We start from the raw sequence: 23,708 nt of genomic DNA, 5'->3' as shown, positions 1-23,708 counted from the left end.
CTCAAAACGGGGCATTGAATGATCATTCCTCTCCTGGCTTGCGGGCACCTGTCACCCTCGTCACACTGTACCCACACTCTCCCCACCCCCGTCCCTCCCGCGGGCTTCCATGCGAGGTGGCGCTGACGAGGTGCCTGTCCCAGGCCAGCCCCCGGAGCAGTCCCCACGCTGTCTGACTCCACCCATGGGGACCCTACCAGGTCCAGGGACTGCCCCATAGTGCCACCTAGTGGCATCCCAGGGAGGTGCCCAGACCCTCCAGGTTTGGCCCAAGGTGAGGCGGGGTGAGGACTGGTGTGTGTGTGTGTGTGTGTGTGTGTCTGTGTGTGTGTGTGTGTGTGTGTGTGTGTGTGTGTGTGGAGGGAGGAGGGGGAAACCCCTCAGCTGGGGTCACTAAAAAAGCCAGGCCCACAGCAGGGTGAGCAGCCAATTCCCAGAAGTTTCAGGAACCACCTGGTCCTTCTGCCGCGTGCTGTGGGAGGTCCCGGTGAGGCACCTGCCTGCCAAGGGTAGCTCCCCACTAATAAAAAGGAGGGAACCTACTCTATGAAGGCAGTGAAGAAACGGGGCGTCGTCAGTGAGAGGAGTCCCAGGCAGGGGTGGGCGTCCCTGCCAGCAGCGGGGAGAAGGCAGTGGGTTAAGAGCCCGTTTATTCCAATGAACAGGCGCGCACTGAGCGCTGGGTCAGCCGGCCTCGCTGCGGGGCTTTGGGGTCCGGGCAGGGATGAGGAGCGCGGTTCCTCCCCTTAGGAGGGCTCATCATTAGTGGGGAGCCAAGAGGGCTACAGCTGCAGCCTCTGTGCTGTTTCAGGGGAAGCCAGGACCCGGAGTGGGTGCCCCGAGCCCCCAGCGGGGTGGTGGGTCCCAGCACGGAGAGGCAGGGTGTTGAGATGCCCCGTCAGTGGGGCTGGGGCTGTGTGTGTGTGTGAGTGTGAGTGTGTGTGGATGTGTGTGCAGTTCAGTGTGTGTGTGTGATGGGTGCACGTAGCCGTGGGGAACGACAGAGCCACACAGCGAGTGCTTAAAACACAGTGGGCAGGTGCCCAGGTCCCCCAGCGCCAGCTCCCTCGGGAATTCTGTTAGTGGGGGCAGTCTGGCACCAAGAGACCCCGAGAGGCCAGGACACCTTGGGGACCACCCATGGGAAAGGCATCAGGAGAAAGCAGCTACCAGAGTGAGGCCATTGGGAAGAGTAAGAGGAAATGAGGATCTTCTCTCCTCGGGTGCCTGCCTGCCTGGGGCCATGCCAATCAAACAGGGTGACCGGCGGTCCTGCAATCTGGTCTGATTAAAGGAAATAAAATGTGAACACCTGTCTAGGTGTGTGAGGGGCCTGCTTTATTCTCCTAGGACACGGTTGTAATGGGAACCTCCCAGCCCCCGAAAATGCACTAAGTTTCTGAGGTCACCTCAGGCTGAAAAAGGCAGCCAAGAACACGTGAGTCGGGGGTGGCTTCGATGAAAATGCTTGTCAAGTGACAGCAGTTGGGTCCACTCTCACGGCTTTGCCGCTAGGGTCCAGATGGAGCTATGGATTTTGTGGCCTCGCTTTTCTAAATGCCCACCTCTGTCCCCGAGAGGCTGCTTGTTGGCAGGACCCCTCAGAGCGCGGGGGCACGGCGGTCGTGAGCCTTAAGGTGTATGTTTGCCACACGCCACCGTGAAGAGATGTCCCTCTGATGGTCTTTCTGTCTCGGAAGGCCCACTCTGTCGAAAGCAGAATTGAATGGCAGAGGCCGCTGGCCCTGGCCCAACCCTGGGAAGCCGGTTGCCACACACAGCCTAATTCTGGAAATGAAAAATGCCAGACAGCCACGGTGGCGGGGGCAGGAAAAACAGAGTTCCTCGGACGAGACAGAAGTGTCGGAGGACAGCATTGAGTGGATGGGCCCCCCCACCCTTTTTTCCCCAAGATCGTGTTCATTGCAGTGGGCCCGGGGTGAGGAGGGCACACATGTGTTCCCAGACGGCTCATGCAGACGACACTAATCACCACCAGAACGCAAGCAGCTTCCAGCACTCAACACCCCACTTCCTGACGCTCAGTTAGTCAGGCCTGGACAGTACCACAGGGCTGCCACTAACACTCAGGAGCCACGTTTCCCAGATTGTCTTGATTTCCCCAAGTATTTTGGGCCCAGACCGAGCTGCCAATCACCCACAGGCCTTAGAATTGAGCCTGGCATTTTGTATCCTTTGCCAGTTTTCAAAATAAAGCCTTCCTCTGGAGACGAATCCTGGCCTCCCTGAGCAGCGTGGCCGGAGTTGGCTGTACTTTCCTCCCCTCCGAAGATCAGCAGTGAGATGCCATGCTTCACCACCTTTCACCCAGTTCTGGCCACGTCTGGCCACATCTGGCCGCCCTTTGGAGCATGGTGGCATGAGGGGGGTGCGGTCCAGAAGAGGCGACATGAATTAGCCCTGCAGCCGAGAGGGACTGCAAAGAGCTGACGTGTCCTACCCTTGGGCTGCAGCTAGAGGCAAACGGAAGCTGGGAGAATTTCCATGAGTGGTTTCAGCACCTTTTCCCCATTGAAATCTCTTCTAAGGCTACTTACTAATAATTCCCTCAAGTTAAAGGCCTGACTTAGCTTTCCTCTCTGTGTACTTGGTTATTGATTTACAAACCTACAAAGTGGACAACCCATCAAACCAAGAATCTCAATATTTGAACCAAGAATCTCAATATTTAACTCATTTAATTTATAGTCCACGAACATGTGCTGAGCCTTGGCCATGTCCTAGTTTCCACGGAGGAAAAGGAAGGTCAAGATGCCACAGACCTGACCTCAAGGAGCTTCCACCCCAGGAAGGAAGAGTCTAGAAGCAGAGAAGAAAATATAGCACTTGGGGGAGCGATGCAGGGTTTTATGAGAATTCCAGATGGAGGAAATCAGGGAAGAGTTGGGTGTTTCATGGAAGAGATGATGTTTGAGTTGGGCTTAAAGGACAAGTGGGAGCCAGGCAGGAGAGGGTATTTCGGAGATTGTACTGACTGTTTATTGGGATGATTGATGTTCCAGGACCTCCATATGTGGGCCTGGGGACAGAGAGCTGAAGCATGATGGGAGAGCAGTTACGTCTCTCAACCATTTAAATAATGTCCAGCACTGGACAAATCATTTTCACAAACATGACAAATGTATGTACAAATCATCCATGTTGGCACTAGGAAAGGACAGAAGAAAGGTTAAGAAGAGAAAAAGGAAGCAAAGTGAACAGCTGCGCTGGCAGGGAGAGGTTTTTGCAGGACTACATGAGCAAGAACAGAAGTAAGCGATAATTTTAGAATTTCTGTGTCTGCTGGTGTGAAGCAGCCAGTCCTATCTGAAAACCAGGAGGGTGGGTCTATACCTCTGAAACAGGAAGTCAGAAAGACAACAAATATTCTGATGGAAGATTTGGAGAATCTTTGGAAAACTGGATGGACTGTGTGCTTACTGGTTCCATTTGGGTTCCAATCCTGGCCTTGTCATTCTTAGCTTTGTAAACTTAGGGAAGACATTTAAAACTCTGAGCCTAGTCAATGCAGTACAATTGGAATAGCAATGTCCACAACGCAGACATAGTAACCAGGGGACACTTAATTCAAGGCAGCTATTATTGCTGTTGTTACGGTTGACCAAAATTTTGAAAAAAAGTTCTTGATAGATTTATTATCTACAAAATGTAAAATAACTCAGTACGCATATCATTGAAACTTATAGAGGGGGTTCTGGGGGGCTCATTTTCAAGTTGCTAACGATCCCTGATAAATGAAGATTATTTTTGCAGCACTCATTATTACTAATTAAAGGTGTAGAGAGTAACACTGGTCCTCTCTGTATTTAGTGAGTGAATAAGAAATATAAGACTTTTTGAAGGACCTGCTCACTACCTCAGTCCCCCAACTCCATCTTTCTTACGAGTTGTGAGTTATAACACCCTGAAGATTATGAATCGCGAGGCTCCCCCGTGGGAACTCTCTGTGACTTTCCATCGCACTTCAGATAAAACACCGTCTTTCCCACGGCCTGGCCCGATCATGCCCCTTCTCCCTGGACAGCCTCACCAGGGCTACTTCCTCTCCTGGTCCCCACAATCGACCATGGGATCCGCTCTGCCAGGTCCTCTCATTGTCGAAGCTCTTTCTTTCCTGCCTCAGATTCTTCGAGCGGCCCACGCCTTGGTCTGGAAAGCAGCACCTGCCCCACGCCCCATCTGATTGATGGCCACTCATCCCCCAGGTTTGAGCCTCAAGGTCACTGTCTCAGAGACCTTCTGCCCCTCACATCACGTGGGTTCCCTCTCCTCCCAGACAGCCTCTTCCGCAATTACCACCTGGGTTATGATAGCACACTCTGCTGCCTGCACGGGGTGCGTGACTATTTACTACCTGGCTCCCTCCCTGGGCTGAAAGCCCCGTGAGGACAGCGCTCCCGGGGGCTCCTTGCTCTAGTCGGAATTAGAACGTTGCTGGGTCACGCATAGTAGGCCCTCATCAAATGTTGGCTGAACTCAGTGGTTGATTTTTTTAGGTAGTCCTGGATTTGATGGTAGGGGAGGGTGTCCTTGGCTTTGGCAGAAAGTACCCACCAGTTTCTCCACTCTCTACATTTTGCTGTGTTGCTCCTGACTATCCCACATGCCAAGGACACTTAGCATCATGAGACTTGCCTCCCGAGGGACATGGGGCCACCCTAGACATTGGGACAACCAGTCTGCCCCAGCCCCTCCTGGGGCAGGGGGCGTGTAGAGTACGGGTGAGTGACAGGGACTGTGGGGAAACCACCTGGCCTGGGAGAATGGGTCCAGCTTGTTTCAGGCTCGAACACTCTAGTGAAGGGTACAATCCTCATCCCCTGGCGGGGACAAGCCATGGGACACTTTCCGGAGGACAGTGGCCAGGACTTGGGGAGACAGAGGAGGTGATGGCCTCCATTAGGAGGCCCTACTTCCTAGCTTGGCAGGTGTGAAAGGCTGGGACTTGACCCATGCAGGTGGCCTGCTTTCTGGCCTCTTTGTTTCAATTCTCTGAGAATATGCGCACACAGATTTCTGCCCGTGAGGGAGGGGGAAGGCAGAGAAAGGACAGGCCGTGGTTGGAAATCCAGTCTGTACATCAAAGGGGGCGCAGGAAGCGAACCGCAGGGGCCCCTGTGCAGGGAGCAGCGGCAGCTGTCACCCTGAGCAACTGTGCGGTTCCAGGTGACAAACTAAATATGTTTTCCCGTCTTTATCTTTTTTAGTGACAGCGCTCTAAACGACCAAAAAAAAAAAAAAAAAAAAAAAACCCCAAAAAAACCACTAACTCAGTTAAGTCTTCCTGTCAGAGCAGCCTGCTGCCTTAGGGCCTGCAAAACTTAAACTGGCGGCAAAAAGTTGGTGTTTCTACGGGAATGGAAGCTAAGTCGAGCGGGTTCACGGCTTGGCGGGGAGAAAGGGAGGAGGGGTTCTGTGTTATTGGCCCCCAACCAGCGTCCGTCCGTCTGTCCTGACCCCGCTGATCAGGGCCGCACCAGAGAAGACGTTTCTCGGCTCTGCAGAGCCGGGCCCAGAGCGAACCCCGGCAGGCAGGCCGGGTGCCATCCGGGGGGACTGTGCGCTGGGAAGCGGGGTCCGCGTGCGGTGCCGTTACCAGGTGGGGAGCGATGCCACGGCGGGGGTCTGTGGGAGATGAACGGCCCTGGCACAGAGCAGGGGCAGGGACAGGACGGAGTTTTCAGGCCGCTGGAGTCAAGCAAGTATAACAAACAGCAGAAAGATGTAGAGGAAGAACGTCTAAGACAACCAGGAGAGAGCCGGGGGCTCATTTCTAGGGTATTTTTGGAAGACAATGAAATAGAAACTCCAAGGTTATATCAAAGTAGAATCAGACAGTATGTATTTTTAACATAGGAGCCTGAAAAATAAAAATCCACCACTTTAAGCAGAGGAGAAAAAGGACTAAGGTATTTCCTTTAGGGAACTAAGGTCCAAAAAGGAGTGACTACAGGGTACGAACTCTCTCTTGGGCCACAACAGCGACCATGGTTTTCCAGAGAAACGTTTGTGTTTGCTGTCATAGACGCCGTCAGTTCCATCCGTGTGACGGACTGTCCTCTCCGCTTGGCGTTGGCCGCTAGGGAGCTCCGAGCCATGCCTGCGTGCCACTGCATGTTCCCGTCTGTTACTCTCTGGACACCCAGTATCCGTGAGGCAGGGTCCCCGAGAGAATTATAACCAGTTGCCGGGACGTACTTAACTCAAGGGAGCTGGTGTTATTTCATCGTTGTTGCTGACCAAAATTGTAAGAAGAAATTTTTCTTGACAGATGTATTATCTACAAAGGGTAAAATAACTATGTTCCTGCCACCTAACATTTCTCACGGGCCAGGCATGATAAATAAAGATCAATTTTATAGGATGCAATAACTAATAATTAAATCATGTAAGAGAACATTGACAGTCTCCATACTTAGTGGGTCAACACTTGCCTTTCAGAACCGATCTTATTTTTTTTCACATCCTGTATATCTTCCTTCTGGCTTCTTCCCTTTCTAAAAAAGCTTTCTGCTTCAAGTATTTTTCTAAAAAGTGATCTCATTTTTGAAGTGATTATATAGATATTTTTAAAAACTGTTTAAGTCGTTGTCAACTGTTAGGCATTTTTTTCTTTTATAAATTTATTTTTTATTTAAGTACAGTTGGTATACAATCTTGTATCAGTTATATTAGTTTCAGGTCTAAATAATACTGATGTGACATTTTTACACCTTACCACGTAATCACCCCCATTAATTCTAGTAATCAGCTGTCACCTTGTAAACGTATCACAATATTATTGACTAGATTCTGGAAGAGAGGGGGAGGGGGCTGGGTGAAAGAGGAAGGGGATTATAGCATTCTTTTTTTTCTGTTCTTGTGGCTTCTCCCCCTTTCCTAAGCCATGCAGTGAAGTAATGGGTAACGTTAGTTCTGATTTACGCAAACGTATGTGTGTATGTGTGTCTGTGTATTTGTGTGATGCACGCAAAACTAATGTAATATATAATCTAGTACGCAGTTACCCGACGGCTTCACCCTCAGAAGGTACTGGAATTGGCCCGTTTCTGCGGGGAAGCAGGGACTGGGACCCTCAGCGGAGTGGTGGGAAAGGTGCGGTGAAAGCAGGGCCGGGGCAGGGGGAGGTGTGACAGGGTTGTCACTGGGCTTTCGGAGGGGACCAGGAGCACTTTGTCCTTGCCGTTTTTCTGCGCCCTTTCTTTGCTAATCTAAGCTCTAAGGACCTTGTCCGCCTAATCCCCAGCCCCTGTATCCCTGCTGGTCTGCACCTCGGTGCGGTGCCAGATCTTAGCACCAAAGTGGACCCGAGGCAGGAACTTTCTAGCCACACTGGTCACACTGATGGGTTGGTTGATGAACCCTCAGGGGAAGCTTACTAGTGGGTTCTGGGCAGAAGCGGATTCAGAGTGTAGTTTAAAAAGTTGAAGCATCAGGGCTTCTCACTTGTATGGGTTTCTTCCAGGTCCCTGCCCCTAATTTTGTACTCATAATTTTATTCTCTCTTCTTAAAGAGAGACCCCCTCCCCAAAGTTTACACTTGCTAGAGTCCCACAGATACTATATCTGCCTCTGATGCTGGAATATATATTTTTCTCCCTAATAAAACTAATAGATATATAAGAAGAAGCCACACCCCTTCTTTCTTGCTTTGGGATAATGGGAGGGATGTGATACTTGGAGCCGCAGCAGCCATTTTGTGACCCTGAGGGGAAAACCTAAAGAACTACAGAAGCGCTGACTCAGGGCCTTGAGGTCACTGAGGTGCTAGATGGACCAACCCTGCCGCTGCCTGCCTCCAGACTTCTACTTACATGAGATAATAAATCTTTATTATTTAAACCACATTTATTCCCGTGGCCTATGACTTCTAACCAAGAACATCCTGACTAAGGCCCTTGCGTCTTCCATCACTGTGTTAATCACTCATTGGGAAATCATGTCCCTGCCAAGGTACCGTGTCTGCCTTCCAGACAGAACCTTCCCCAGCCGCCCCGATGGCTGCAGTGGCTTCGCTGTGCCCGACCCATCCTCCTGGAGGGGTGCAGGGTCTCTCCCCCAGCACCTCATTAGCGGTCCGGTCTCTTAGTGAAGACCTCTGGCTCTGCTGCTGCCCCTACCTAAGCCCGTTTCCCCCCAATTTAACCCAGATCACCTCTGCTTCTTACGATCTCCCTCCCCACCATGGGCCAGCCTCTTGGTGTGGTTGATTTCATCCCAGGATGAGAAAGTAAATAACAGAGGCACAGTCGTGCTAAGAAATGAGTGCCAGCAAACTAAACTAACTCCCCTTATCTATTGGCTTTGAAAACCCCAGAAGAAATTCCACCAGAATTTTCTCAATTGAAAAAGTTTCAGGAATAAGGCCTTTTGTATGACTTGGGAAGCTGGCTTTGCAAAATAAAGTGGACTGCATGTGTGTGCAATGCAAAGTCCTGAGGAAACCGCTACAGAGAAAGAGCTGTGAGCCTAGAATAATCTCACACCAGGTGGATTTCAGCTGGTGTGGGAAAGTGAAGAGATGCCTTTTGGTTCTCAGGGGAGAGAGCGTTAGGGGCAGAGGGACCCTTTTGGAACTTCTAAAATCACATGGCCTGCCCTGCCTGTCTGGCTCAATTGGTTGGAGCGACGCTCTATGAACTGAAAGGTTGTGGGTTCAATTCCCGGTCAGGGCACATGCCTAGGTTGTGGGTTCAATTCCCAGTTAGGACATGTACAGGAGGCAGCTGGTCGATGTTTCTCTCTTATATCTCACATCGAGGTTTTTCTATCTCTCTCCCCCCCATTCCTCTCTCTCTAAAATCAATCAATCAATAAAAATTTAAAAAACAACATAAAATCACATGGCCTAGGAAGCCAAGTCTGTAGAAGGGCCTGGGGGCAGCAGAGCTGATATTGGTGACCAGGTGCTTCTCTGTCTGAGAGCCCACAGGAGCCACTCAGTCCTCCTGAATGACTGAATTTCATGTCTAGGAGCCCCCATCGTCCCGCACCCAGGTCCCTAGACTTCCACTCTTTTGCCCAATCACAATCTCTGATCACCACATGACCTCTCTCTGGCAGATTCAATACTTCAGGCACCTCGACCAGTGGCTCTCATGTGCCAACATCTGCCCCTCCCTTTTACCCATAGTCCAGTCTATTCACAGCCCATTTTCAAACTCACGTCTACAGTAACCCGTGCCCTGCTGGGTCCTCTACTCAGGCCGTGACCACAACTCCCCTGAAGGGTGGGGCCGTCGCTCACCCGCTGGACCAATATCAGAAGCTGATCAGAGAGTCTGGTGAGCTTGGCATCCAGCCCAGCAAGGAGGAGGCTTCTGACATCATTTGGCCATGAAGAGACCCCAAATGCAAGACAATCTCTTCTGTAAAATCGAGTTGGTTAATGGAGGACCTGGATCTATGGAGTTTTGTGTGCCAAACATTTCTCTCGAAGGCAAAAACAATGCTGAGCGTCTCTTTGCTCTTCCCTGCCCTAAAACAACTGCTTTGGTTCACAGTAATTATGCCACTTTAAACCAAAGAGGTCCCATTGTCAGCACAGGGGGCTGAGTTAAGGGCCATTTGTTAAAATACAGCAAGTCTGGAGCCATGCATCTAAACTGTGGCTCTGGGTCCAAGTCCACAGTTTGTATCTAGGTCACCCGGCCAAGCCTCTTGATTCTCTAAAGAACACAGCAATGCAATGAATGACACTTAAGTAAAAACAAACCTTTTAAGTGTAAAAGCTGAATAATTATCTATGTTTGGTTGCTTGGTCGAAGTTGTCTAATAAATACATTGTCATGTATTTTATAATTACCTCAGTTATGAACCATCCTTCATCGGCCACTAAGGTCAAAGGAGAGACGAATTTCCCTTTCTTGTAATAGAATCTGCTTGGAATGTCTTCTTTCTTGTAGACAGTCATGTGCTCCACTGCTCTCAATTTGTTGTAGATCTGCAAAGAAACCCGAGAGGGACCAGTTTTTCATTCTCCTTTTTAAATATACGTGAATATTTGTTGGACCTGGAGGAGAGGGAGGACCTCATAAAACTATAGAAATAAGTTACGAAAACAAAAGATAGATTTGACTATGCAAAAGCGAGGAACTTTTATATGTCTTAGAAAACCAGATGGCTTTACGTAGTAAGACTGAAGCACCCCTCACGCTGTGCCCCTGCAGACATGTAGAAGGATATATACTGCAAACCGGAACAGCCCCAAAGCCCAGCAACAGCGGAAGGGACAAATGACTCATGGTGTGTCTTGGCAGTGAAATACTATGCAGCAAAGAAGATGGATGAATTGCAGCTACACAGAACACCTGAAAGAACCCTGGGGATTTCAGTTCTAGACAAAAAAAAAAAAAAATGTGGAAGAGTATAGACAAGAGTGTTCCTGTCATATGAGGTTCAAATAACTACAAAACTAAAGGCTGTCTATGATCAAACTGTAAAGAGAATGAGGGAAAGGATTGCCCAAAATTTAGAACCTTGAGGGAACTGCAAAGGTGATGGGGCCTGAGAAGAGCACACGGGAGTTGGCACAGGTAATGGTGAAGTCCCCTTTCTTAAATGTCTCTTGAATATAAGGTGCCATCGTAACATTATCCTTTACACTTTACACATACTTTATAATAATTTTTTGGTATCTACTAAATGAAATGTGAACAAATTATAAGAAGTTATGTCAAAAGACTAAAATAAAATTGAAGGGAAAATGATAGATTAAGTACCCCTAAGATCAAAGAGAGAAGTTGTTCTTTGACTTGACCTAGAGCATGTCCTACCTACACTTGAATCTTAAAAGTCCTAGTAGTTGTGTACCACTGATTACACTGCTAGTTTCATTAGGAAGATGTAAACTCAATATTTCCAATATTTAGCAACAGTGGAGTGTTTATGGCTAAAATTAAAGTCCACTGGCTGATTCCAACTTGCTGGCCTTTAGTCAGTAATTCTTCCTGGGTATAACTGAAGATAAATTTGAGTTTACTCATTCAATTCTGGAATTAATGAGTCTTTAGGATGTTTAGTAGAGGGTTTCCAGTGGCCCCATGAGTTATGATTCCCTACTTCAGAAAAGCCATAGTTCTGGAGAGAAGTAGGGTGCATTTGCAAGGAGCTTTTGGGGAAGTGACAAATCTGATGCCATGTAACAGCTCCCACAATGGCTGTGCCCCTCACATGACAAAATGTCACCTAGACACGGCCCCCACTTTGGAATAATCTAGCAACTGCTTTAGGAGGCTTGCAACTGCCTGGCTTAAAGGCCACGTTGGGAGAAGTGCCCCCTGGCTCATCAGCTATTGATGCTTCAGCGTTCTGGAAATGGCACCTTCCTAAGAGCCACACTGAAGACAGGGATGATGTTCCCTGCCAGGAAAACAGAGATTCTTTGCAAGAAGCAATGACTGTGGGACCTGCCATATTTAGGGAGTTCATGGGGGCATCATGGAAATACCTTTAGCATCTCCACTTCCTGAGGAAAAAGGAATGTCCACCGGGGAATGGGACAAAGCCGGGGAGGACCGGCATTGTTGGCCACTGTGTTCTTTAGCCCAAAACTGACATGGGAGTGGGCAGGGCTGGGAGGAGAGTCTCTCTGGGCCAAAGAGAAGAGACCCTAGTGCATCCCAGCGCTCCATCAATACCAACAACCTTCCATCACCAATTGGCATCACCGTTTCACTGCTGTGAGGCCAGGGGAGCACCAGGCCCACCCAAGACCTATTCCTGGCACCCCCAGGGTTGGTACCTCCATGGGCAGCAGTCTGGGCCTCCCCTGAGGAAGACACGCAACCCAGTCCAGAGCCATTTTCTCTGGGAGTGGGAGAAGCTTGTTCTGGGAGGCAACTAGGTCTCATGGGGCAAAGCAGTTACCCAAAGGTGCCACTTGTGCCTCCTCGTTTTCTCAGAGTGGCTCACCGAGTTCTGCCGGACGTAATTAGTGTTTGGGGTGAAGCGTAAGTAGAGGCCTAGTTATCTCAGGGTGCTGAGTTCCTGGCGGGCAGTGACTGAGGGGAGTGAGGTTGGTCCCACACCATCCTGGGAATGTCCCCCTTTGATGGTGACAATCATAATAAGTGACACGCACATCGTCCGCGCAGTAGATCATGTGTGCATCTATGCGCTTGCTCCACAGCAGCCCCACGAGGAAGCTGCCCGGTTAGGACAGAGCTGGGACATGAAGCCCAGCAGTGTGGGGCCTGGGATAAGGAGCTGGCCCCCAGCATACGTGGCCTCAGCCTGTTCATTTGTCACCTTCTTATCTCTGGGTCCCTGATGAACACAGAGAGACTGGTGGCTGTCTTTCAGAGAAAGAACGCTCTGTGTGTGGATCTGATACGGCCTGGGAAGCACTGCATTCGGGCCAACAATAAAATGGCCCTACGCAGGGCTAGGCATGCAACATGCTGAGCACTGTCCATATTTGGTCTCATTTCGCTGCCACTGACGCTCAGTGCGGTGGGTACCGGTGTGCCCGTGAACACAGGGACGGGGAGGACGAGACCTTGTCAGAGGCCACCCAGCCGCTACAGGACAAAGATCAACCCCGAAGTCCGCCCGCCCATCTTGGGGCCGCTTGCCTCAGAGTGCCTCCCAGGGACCGGCCAAAGGCTCACTACAGGCCCGCGGTCCTTCACTTGCTGCACGTCCTCCAGGCTGATGTGCTTATTCAGCTCAATCACTTTGTCCATCCAGGAAATGTCGGTCATCCCGTGGTCCGAGAAGATGATGACATTGAGCTTGTCCTGCAGCCCCCGCTCCTGTGAGTGGACAGGGGCAGTCATGACCACGCCGAGAGAGAGAGAAAGAGAGTGTGAGAAAGACAGACAGACAGACAGAGACACTCCTGGAAAGAGGTGTTTTAAACTACACGTTCTAGGGAAAAATTCACTTACCAATTCCGAATTTAATCACCTACTCTTCCTCCCTACGGGCACCGCTCAGAGTCCCAGCAGAAGCCCTTTGCAGGGGGGCGTGGGGCAGGCAGGTCCCCATTCCAACAGTGCTAAAGACAACACACACGGGCCTTTCGCCTGGCAAGGTGCCCCCATGTGGTCAGCTTTGGCCCTGTTGACACACCGATGTGGTAATATGAGAACTGCCACTCACCCATTTCACAGATGTGAAAATGAAGCCCAGGAAAGGTTTTAAAAATAATACCTTGCCTACACAGTCATTCGTCCAGGGGGTGGCAGAATGAGGGACGGATCCCAGGCCTGGCGCCCACGCCCATGCCAAGCTGGTCTCCAGACTTCCTAGGTTTGGTACAGAACCGGGCCGTCTCGTCAGCGGAGCTGGCTAACGATGCAGGTCTGAGCCATTTCCCACCCCCGGGCCTGTCTGCAAAACAAGGGGTCTCTTGGTACCCGGAAGGCGTGTGTGAAGAGAAGGAGAGAAGATGCTGAAGGGTGTGACCGTCCCGGGGACAGAAAGAGAGTGACAAGAAGGAAGGGTAGCCGTGTTGTCCTTGTTTTTGGTCACCTGGATCCACTGGGCCATGTGCTTGAAGACGGTGTCCACAGCCTTCAGGGCGTCTTTCCTCTGAGGTGACGAGGGACCGTAGTGGTGGCCTTCCACATCAATGCGCTCATGGTATATGGCGGCCAGGTCAGCCTGGCCACTCCTGGGGTGAGCAGAGGGGGAGAGTCACGGCTGAGAGAGGCCCTGCCAGCTTCCTCCACTCTCACCCAGCCGCCAGTCCCCTGCGAGGGCCAGGCAAAGCTGACGCCTTAAAGTGAATAAGGTGACATGGGCCCTGTGAGTACCAGAAATCTCAGGGGGTTCACTGAGTACGTACATGACTGTCTAACTACTATGCTGTACACCTGAAACTAATAGAGATTAATATTCAATATCAAAAAGTAAATTAAAAGCTATATTTTAAACACACACACACACACACACAAGGTGGCGTGGTCTCTCTTGGTGTGGCTTTCCCACACTTAGAACATGAGGAATGAAAGAATGTGTATTCCTCACAGCCTGCTGCGCCCGGGGTCTGGCAGTCCACAGGGGAACCAAATAGCCACACAGTAGTTCATACAGTGTGGTTTACACAGCCAGAGTTGAATATGCTGCCCACCTCCAGGACTTGGGGGAGAGGTCCCCTCTTCAAGGAAGCTGGCTCTGAAGCTCAGGCTCAGCTGGGGGCCCTTCCGGGTGCTCCCACAGCACTGTAGGTGCATCTCTGGGAAGGATTTTTCATACCAGCTGTAATTGTCCCCTCGTGGGTCCTTCTCACTCTCTAAATTGTACAAGTCTTTGACCCTAGGGGTGGTGACTCATTCTCCCAACTCTCCCCTAGGATTCGGCACACAGTAGGTGCTTTATAACTGTCAGTTGAATGTATAACAATAGTAAGTGCTCAATAAATGATAGTTACTCTGGGTCAGCACCATGTTGAAGGCTTCTACAGACATTATTAATCACCAGCATCACACTGCTGATGAGAGGTGGCACCAAGATGCAAACCCAGCTGGGACCGATGCCACCCCCCGAACAGAGCCCTCAAACACAGAAAGTTCCCAACAGCGCACTGCACATTCTTCTTAATCCAGTCGGTCTTGTGAACGTGGTTCTTATTCTCTTATAAGAATCCCGCCAACCCCAAGAAAGCTGACGTGAGACACGGCAAAGGCAATACAGCGAAACTGAGTCATTTTCATTTCTCCACGTACAGGCTCAGGTCTGGGGGTTGGACATGCCTTCAAATTCTGGAACTATGGTGAAAGGTGTCCTTAAAGAAAAGCATGTGCCTCTTTTGCAGTTGAAGAAATAGACCAAAGTTATTCAAGGCCTCCCAGGTCCCCAAGACAAGGCCAACTGGAAATGCGAATCTGCCACCTCTGAGGTCAGAGCACTTGACCGACCCGGGCTTTTAATGTCCACATCCACGTCGTTCACCACACTGTCCCCAGAGAATATTCTGGTATAGTAATGGTGCAGAAACTCCACTTCTTTAACGTGACCCTTTCTCCTTTCTGTCTGGCCATCATTAATTATTAGACTCTTAGGACATGAGATTCTGGTTCCTATCAAAATGTCTTAAGAGCAAAGCCTCAGGCCTGTTGACCACAGAAACAGAGTTCCCGTCAAGCTAAAGACAACATCTTGACTTCGGCTGTGTTTCAGTCCCAGGCCCATGAAAGCGGAACTGACCACACCCTCAGGAAAGCAGACAGAACAAGGCCACAGCTGACCCCAAGACCTGATACAATGATCCCTCCTGCCTACCCTGGCCCCAGCCAATCTGTAGGGCCCATGACCCCAGCTCCTGTAGCCACTGTGACTAATAATTTTTCTTCTGTCTAACCCGTCCCCTGAAAGCCATCGGGGAGTCAGGTCTTGGAGCACTGACTTCCCTGTGACTCCAGGCGTGGCGCCATTTCCTCAACTAATAAACCCTTACGTGCTTGGCTGTAAATTCCTGTTCACATTTGACTGGGCTTTGATATGCACAAGCAAATGGACCCCTTTAGTTCAAGAATAGTATCTTCCTTCACTGTGGTCATAGTTGCCAAGTGGCCCACCCTTTAATGATGCTGCCTGCCCCGAGGTGTGCTTCGTTCATGGTTTTGAGGACACATTGCTTTCAATGTAAGTAACATGGCTAGCCAACTGTCCTTTTCTCTTTTTAGAACAAAACAAACTGGCCTTTCTTTACAAATGTCATGACCACCATCTTGCACAATGAGGATGGGGTCAGGTTGTTATTTAGGTGTTTATTACAGGTGATATTATTGTCACTCATACTCGCTAATGTGTGAATGACTAAGCCTCATTCCCTCGGCATCTAGAGACAGCAGAGAACAAAAGTCACTTGAAGGTCTGCAAGTATGTAGGTGGGATGGGTGAATGTTTTTCCTGTGTAACAGCATTTTCACACATACCCTACATTTTTTTGAGGCCCAAGTTCACGACACCGATGGGCAATGGCGTCTCCTCCACCACTATGTTTGAACACATAGAACCTTCGAGAAAAGTTATCTGCTCAGATAGGCCTCAGCATTAGATGCTTTGCGCACTTGCGTACATAGCATCCCGGATGTGCGATTCACATGGTGTTACCTGTGTTTAGGTGTGGGGTTCGTACGTGGAGAACATTTCACAAACGAGGTTACTGCTGCAGTAAAGTTCAGTGAGATGCTTTCAAGTCATTTCATCTCAGACACCTCGCTTTTCTACAGCAGCCACGGGGGCTGGTTTCTTTTAGGCAATTTGCCATATTCACAAACCTTGATGTGATCAGAAAGCCAGAAATTCCCCCAGATGTACCCGATGGCTTTGTGTCAGGAAGCTGTCAGATACAGATGCTGGCGACACTGGATTTGGGATGCTTCAATTGGGGATTTATACACGTGCTTTTTGCAAAAGGCTTCAAGGTTGGGTCTCTCTGATTCATTAGGGACCTATGTCTTCAGGGGCTGAAAGATCTCGCCTGTTTGGAGTTTAGCTGACAAGTTCTTGGTCGCCAGCTGTTTTCCACATGGGCCTGGTCTCCATCACAGGTCAGCTCATTTGTCACAGAGTGGTTGGGTGAGGAGCGATGGGTGGAAATGTCTACAGATCTGGGATTGGCTATTTATAGCTTTAAGGTCCAGGAACCACGCCAGAAGGACATGTGGTCATCAGCCCAGTTACCTGAGAGCTGCCAAGGGCCCCTAGTCCTGGGCTTTCAGGGACACATAGGTCTCCCATCACCTCAGGATTCTGTCCAGACTTCTTTTCAATGTAAAAAGTTCATAATGTCACATCCATTTTCTTGACTGAAGTGGGTTGGAAAGAGAAAGAATTAGGGAGAAAGAAATGGAGGCAATTGAAAGGAATGGTTGAAGTTACTGACTGTTAACAAAAACAATCCAAGACTTACAAATAAGGCCAAAAAATTAACTGCCTGTCTTTCCAGTGTGGTACAAGAGTAGTGTCTCATAAGCTTGCTAATGGGTCACCAAAGTTAGCTACTGCTTAGAACCCAGATCCCATAAAGTAGCTGTTACCTTGTGGAAAACCAACAGGATGAAACCAGTTGTCTGCTAGAGACAGCTGTCCCAAAGATTGTGGTGTGATTATCCTCTAAGTTATTAAGCATTTCTGCATCTAACAATAATTGTATCCCGACATTTATCAAAAACACCCGTGTAAGATGGCAGTGTAGGCAGGCATGGCTCACCTCTTCACACAGCCACGTCAAAATTACAATGAAAATACAGAACAACCGTCACTTAGAACCACCAGAAATCGAGTTCAATGGAAGTCTGACAATTATGGAATTAGAGACCACATCCATCCAGACGGGGAGGAGGGGCGCAGACATGGAACAGGCTGGTCCCTCACCCACGTGTGATGGATAAAAATTTGGGAGAGATGTCTCAGGAGCAAGGAGTCCCAGCTGACCCCAGGGCCCCCAGCCCAGGGTTCCAGTGCCAGAAATATAAGTCCTCACAACTTCTGCCTGAAAAAACCAGGAGGGATTGAGTCAGTAAAAGAAACTGCTAGAACCTCAAGCAGTTCCTCTTAAAGAACGTACACACAGACTCACCTGCTCAGACTCACTCCCTCTGAGCTCCAGCACCGGGGTAGCAGCTTTTTTTTTTTTAAGTATATTTTATTGATGATGTTGTTACAGTTGTCCCAATATTTTTCCCATTGCTCCCCTCCGCCCAGTACCTCCCTTTCCTCCAGCAATCCCAGCCCCCTTAGTTCAAGTCCATGTGCATATAAGTTCTTTGGCTTCACCCTTTCCTATATTATTCTTAACTTCCCCCTGTCCATTTTGTACCAACCAACTGTGCTTCTCAATCCCTGCACCATTTCCCCATTTCTCCCCCTTCCCCCTCCCAGCTGATAACCTTCCAAATGATCCCCATACCTATGATTCTGCTCCTGTTCTGGTTTGCTTAGTTGGATTTTGTTTTTATTTTTTAGATTCAGTTGTTGATAGTTGTGAGTTTGTTGTCATTTTAGTGTTCATAGTTTTGTTCTTCTTTTTCTTAAGCAAGTCCCTCTGACATTTCATATAATAATAGCTCGGTGATGAAGAACTCCTTTAGCTTCACCTTTTCTGGGAAGCACTTTCTCTGCCCTTCCATTCTAAATGATAGCTTTGCTGGAGAGAGTACTTCTTGCCAGCCCCTTCCTGCCTGTAAAATTTCTTTTGAGAAATCAGCTGATAGTCTTATAGACACCCCTTTGCAGGTAACTCTCTGCTTTTCTCTTGCTGCTTTTAAGATTCTCTCTTGATCTTTCACCTTTGGCATTTTAATTATAATGTGTCTTGGTGTGGTCTTCTTTGGGTCTAGCTTGTTTGGGACTCTCTCTGCTTTCTGGACTTGTAGGTCTATTTACTTTGCCATATTTGGGAAGTTTTCCTTCATTATTTTCTCACATAAGTTTTCAGTTTCTTGCTCTTCTTCTTCTCCTTCTGGCACCCCTATGGTTTGGATGTTGGCACATTTAAAGTTGTCCCAGAGGTTTCTAAGCCTCTCCTCATTTTTATCAATTTTTATTTCCTCATTCTGTTCTGGTTGACTGTTTTTTTCTTCCCTATGTTCCAAATCATTGATTGAACCCCGGTTTCCTTCCCTTCACCACTGGTTTTGTGTGGACTTTCCTTTGTTTAATTTAGCATACCCTTCACGTCTTCTCTTATGTGTTTGCCATACTTAAGCACATCTGTCAAGCCTGTGAGTATCCTTATCACCAGTGTTTTGAACTCTACATCTGTTAGGTTGGCTATCTTCTCGTCTCTTAGGTTGGCTGTCTGTTCATTGCTTATTTCTCCCACTGGAACTTTGATCTGTTCCCCCTTTTGGGTGATACTTCTCTGTCTCCTCATCTTGGCAGGCTCCTGTGTTTGTTTGTCTCTTTGTCTTGGGTAGAGCTGTCACATCTGTTATATTGTAAGGAGCGGGGCCTTAGGTATTCATCAGCACAGGGCTACCTGTTTCACCACATTGTAGCGCTGTGTTGGGGGGATGTGTCTGAGAGGGAACAATGCCGCTTGCTCAGCACTCGCTCCTTTTCCAGGCACTTCTCCCACTTCCATATGGGACTGGCACCTCTCTAACTGTTGCCCTGGCCGTCGTTCCCAGAGTGGGTGGGTCTGCGGACGTTCTAGGACTGTGGGGGCCCTTTAAACAAGCATACTCTCCTGAGAGACTGCCCCAACCCCCACTGGTTTGCACAATCAGAAGCAATGAGGCTTTATTTTGCCCGGCACTGGGACCGTGAGCTGTGTGGTCTGGTCTGGTGCTGGGAGCGCTCCCCAGGTGTCCCTCCTGACTTTTTAAAACTTGTGACTGTGCTTTCTACCAGCCTGCCGCTGCTGCTGCCATCACACTGTATCCTCTCTGCCCTGGCTCCTCCTCTCCTACCTATCTGGATGAGTATTTCTTCTTTATATCTTTGTTTGTTGGACTCCCATGCAGCTCAATTTTCTGAAACTTCTGCTTGTCTCTAGTTTTGAGGTAGTTGTATTTCTTCTTAGTTGTGGAGGGAGATGCAGTGTGTCTGTCTAGACCTCCATCTTGTCCAGAAGTTGGGTGACAGCTTTAAAGGCACCAGTGGCAATAGTGGGAGAAACTGAATTGTCTGGCATTGAAGTAGCAGAGGCCATTGTCCCTTTTCTAAACCTTCCACCATGGAGCTGGCAGTTTGCTGCCATAGCTGGGACTCTATCAACTTGCCTTGGAGAGTCCCAGAGACACTGACATACCCAAATTATGGGTCTACCCAAGCTGTTTTTCTGTATGACTGTCTGGTCTTGGCTCCTGCTGCACAACTTCCTAAATGCTATCAAACAAGCAACAGCTGGCCTCACTGAGCCTCAGGCCTGGCACTAGCAGCAGCCAGCCTAGATTCACAGCTTGGCTTCATCTGGAAATCTCCAAGCCAAGCACAATTAGCAGCCATCTCAGATTGCTTTACAGCTCAGGAAGGGTGGCACAGAGCAAAACATAGATAGAGGCTGACCTTGGCCTGCACCACCCAGGAAACCTCAGGGCCAGCACACTCAATGGACAGCTACAGACCTTGTTGGAGCACCAGTACCACTGCACAGCTGACCCTCCATAGAGGGCGGAGGTTGGTGGTCAGCGGTCATAGCCAGTCCTTGCAGCTGACTGACCTGGGTAGGTCCCTCCCATTGATCTGCCAAAATTAATTAAGGCTCAACTATAAGACAAGTGTGTACTCAGCCCACACAAAAGGTGCACCTCAAGTACCCAGCTTGGGTGAGAGGGGAGGCTGTACCACTAGACCCCACAAGACACCTACTACATTAGGCCACACTACCAAGATCTGAAGTCAAAGAAGTTCTACCTAATACATAGAAACAACCACAGGGAGGCTGCCAAAATGAGGAAACAAAGAAACATGGCCCAAATGAAAGAACAGATCAAAACTCCAGGAAAAACCTAACTAAATGGAGATAAGCAATCTATAAGGTGCAGAGTTCAAAACACTGGTTATAAGGATGCTCAAGGAGCTTAGTGAGGACCTCAGCAGCATAAAAAAGAACCAGTCAGAAATGAAGGACACGCTAACTGGAATAAAGAACAATTTACAGGGAAAGAACAGTAGAGTGGATGAATGACTTGGAACATAAGGAAGCAAAAAGCAACCAATAAGAACAACAAGAAAAAAAAATAACCCCCCAAAAATAAGGATAGTGTAAGCAGCCTCTGGGATAACTTTAAGAGGTCCAACATTTGCATCATAGGGGTGCCACAAGGAGAAGAGAAAAAGCAAGAAATTAGAAATCTATTTGAAAAAACAGTGAAAGAAAACTTTCCTAATTTGGTGAAGGCAATAGATATGCAAGTCCAGAAAGCACAGACAGTCCCAAACAAGATGGATGCAAAGAGGCCCACTCTAAGACACACCATAATTAAAATGCAAAAGGCTAAAGATAAAGAGAGAATCTTAAAAGCAACAAGAGAAAAGAACTTAGTTACCTGTAGGGGAGTTCCCATAAGACTGTCAACTGATTTCTCAAAAGAAACTTTGCAGGCTGGAAGGGATTGACAAGAACTATTAAAAGTCATGAAAACCAGGGACCTACAACCAAGATTGCTCTACCCGGCAAAGCTATCATTTAGAATTGAAAGACAAGAGTTTCCCAGACAAGAAGAAACTAAAGGAGTCCCTTATCACCAAACCATTATTATATAAAACATTAAAGAGACTTATACATCCATTCTCTCCCCCTTCTCCTTTCCTCGGTACTGAAGTTGCCCGGTGCAAAGGCAGCATCTGACAAGATGTGACTTGGGTCAGTAAAGCTTGATGAGCACTGGGGTCACCGCTGAGGTCAAACGTGGGAGCCGGTGAGTCCCTCCTACACAGACCTGCTCAGTGTCCTGGCTGCTTTGGACCCTTTGCTGTCCTGCTGTCCCTCGGCAAGACCCCAGCTGCCTCTCCTGCCTCCCGTTAAAGCCTGTCCACCCTGTGTCCATCCCTCTGCTCCTCCAGCTAACAGCAGAGTTGACGGAGACACGCTGTGTTGGCAGTCCTGGCTGGGAGAAGTGTGTGTGCGCTGTGTTAGTGTTTGCGTTCTCGCGCGTGAGAGCGCCACGTGCCCTTCTTATTGCGGCTGGGAGTGTGAGAGAGAGCGGAAAGACGCGCGTGTGGCGTTCTGAACACGCTCCTTCCTTTGGGGGTTCTCCACCTGCGCCTCACCGCAGGGTGCCCACTGGGAGACCCCTCAGCGGGCACAGCAAGGTGGAAGCGAGAAAGATCCCACTGCCCAACGGAGCGCTGCGTAATTTGGCAGCGTTTGGGGGACGACTGGGTTCCCGATTTTCCTAGTGGGCAGGACAATAGCCTGCAGGGATGCCTAGCCTTTGCGTATGTTGGAAACAGCTTCCCGTAGGCACAGACCCGTTTGAGAGGCCCAGCTCCGCTCACCTGTCCGCCTGCTGCGCCCTCTGCTCTGTCTGCGGAGCAAGGGGCCCCGCGACGCTGCGGCTCAGAACTGGGGGGCGGGGAAAGGAAGGCAGAGCGGGTGGGAGGAACAAAGGTACGGCTGAGAACCCGGGACACTTACTTGAAGGAGTCCAGAGCGTCGCTGACTGCATTGGCGAAATTGATATCCGTGGGGACATTGATATATTCTCGGCAGTAAGTGGGTCTGACGCCCAGAATCTCAACCTCACAGCCTAAGAAGGAAAAAGATGGTCAGGGTTACTTTCTTCAATAATCGAGGCAGGGTTATCACCCTATTTTGGGAAGTAAGCACCATTAGTTAAAGTAAAATGTTCATTTTCATGAAATAAAAGGACTTATTGCGGGTAAGTGGTATAGTTAACTGTAATTTTGTTTAACTGGAGCAGAGGTTCTCAAATGTCATTCTTATGCAATGTTGGTGTCCCCTGATAGGGACTAGCAAAAATTAGTTAATAATTAATTGTCTTTCTCAGGTCCTAAATTTGAAACAAAAGATTAATTAGTACACAGACTGTCTCAATTAAAACATTTTTCCTATAGATTTTTTCATGACTACTAATTTTTCTATTCTACCCTTGCCTATTCTAGAATTAAGTAGTAGGTGGTATCTAATTAGTCCAAGAATACTGAACTAATTATTTCCCTCGTCTAACTGGACCTAGTTGTACTGCGCTAGGTTAGCAAGCCTAAAAGTCACCGAGTGAAAGGAAGGACTCTGATGTGACCTTGAGTCTCTCAAAATGAAGTAAAGGAAGAAAAGGCATTTGGATGTTAGGAGCTGCTATAGACCCAGCTTTTCCATGCCGGTCCCCTGGAAAGTAGGAGCAGTTGCCCTGAAAAAGAGACACCCAGCCTCATCAGAAAATAAGACAGGAGAGGGATGAGCCAGTTTCAGTCTGAGTCAGTTGGATACATTTACTGGGCACCAACTATGAACCAGTTACTATGTTCAGACATGGTGGGAGCAGAAATTTATCAGTCAGAGTCTCCAGCCTGGAGCATCCCAGAGAGGAGTCCAGTCTAAGTGAGGTACACACTTAGTGGGTGGTGTGGGGGCTCAGATGAGGGGCACTTCCTCCTAGAAGCCTTCCTGGAATGCCCAGGTTGGGCTCAGTCTTACAGACTGCATCTAGCCAATGTGTCTGGGGTGGGGGGCGGGGGAGTGGAGGTGGGAAAGTAAGGAACGTCCCAAGCAAAGAGAGCAGCAGAAGCAAAAGTTCAAAGTCAGAAACAATAAGGTGTGTGTGGAGGACTGTCAGCACGATGCGGTTCCAGACAAGGCTATCAGGAGGCCAGATGGTGAGCTTTCTTGTAGCCCAGGGGAAATGATTTCCAAGGTGGAAGTGAGTAAACGTGGGGCAAGCTGGGGGTGTGGGAGAGAGAAGTGCCTCTGTCAAGAAACACGTGAAGCCAACTCCTGGGCCCATCTGGTTACAGCTGGTAACATCTGGTCTACAGTTGGTTACAGCTGATTTATTGGAAGGTAGGGCAGCCTCCAAGAAGAATTCCTTAATCCAGCATACCATAGCAAGCTCTAAGTGCTCCATGGAGACCCCATCTCCCTCTGCCTGGTTTCCTGGGCTGAGGAAGCCCAGGGCTATCTAAGACAATTAAGAGAGACCTAGAAGGCAGGAAGCTGCCCTTCCAAGAGTTGTTTGCTGAGTGGGATGAACAGTTTAGAGGCCCCGAGAGGAAATCCTGCCCATGAGCTCTTGGAAAATACTCATCATTGGGAGAAATGCTGGTGG

General features: G+C 49.0%; 1 protein-coding gene across 1 annotated transcript in view; it reads right to left on the bottom strand.

The window, feature by feature from the left end:
- The window catches only part of ENPP6 (ectonucleotide pyrophosphatase/phosphodiesterase 6), an 80,218-nt gene that overhangs the window by 7,746 nt on the left and 48,764 nt on the right, over positions 1 to 23,708 (bottom strand). The window contains exons 3-6 of the mRNA XM_090258586.1: positions 22,061 to 22,172; positions 13,498 to 13,639; positions 12,597 to 12,776; positions 9,827 to 9,964 (exon numbers count right to left, since the gene is read on the bottom strand). Coding sequence (XP_090114712.1) covers positions 9,827 to 9,964; positions 12,597 to 12,776; positions 13,498 to 13,639; positions 22,061 to 22,172 — 572 coding nt within the window. The remainder of the gene's footprint in view (positions 1 to 9,826; positions 9,965 to 12,596; positions 12,777 to 13,497; positions 13,640 to 22,060; positions 22,173 to 23,708) is intronic.

This window comes from Furipterus horrens, unplaced genomic scaffold (assembly GCF_987537825.1).
Source record: "Furipterus horrens unplaced genomic scaffold, mFurHor1.1.pri manual_scaffold_12, whole genome shotgun sequence".
In the NCBI taxonomy this organism is placed as follows: domain Eukaryota; kingdom Metazoa; phylum Chordata; class Mammalia; order Chiroptera; family Furipteridae; genus Furipterus; species Furipterus horrens.
The sequence above is the reverse complement of the archived record's forward strand: the minus strand, read 5'-3'. Positions and strand labels throughout refer to the sequence as shown.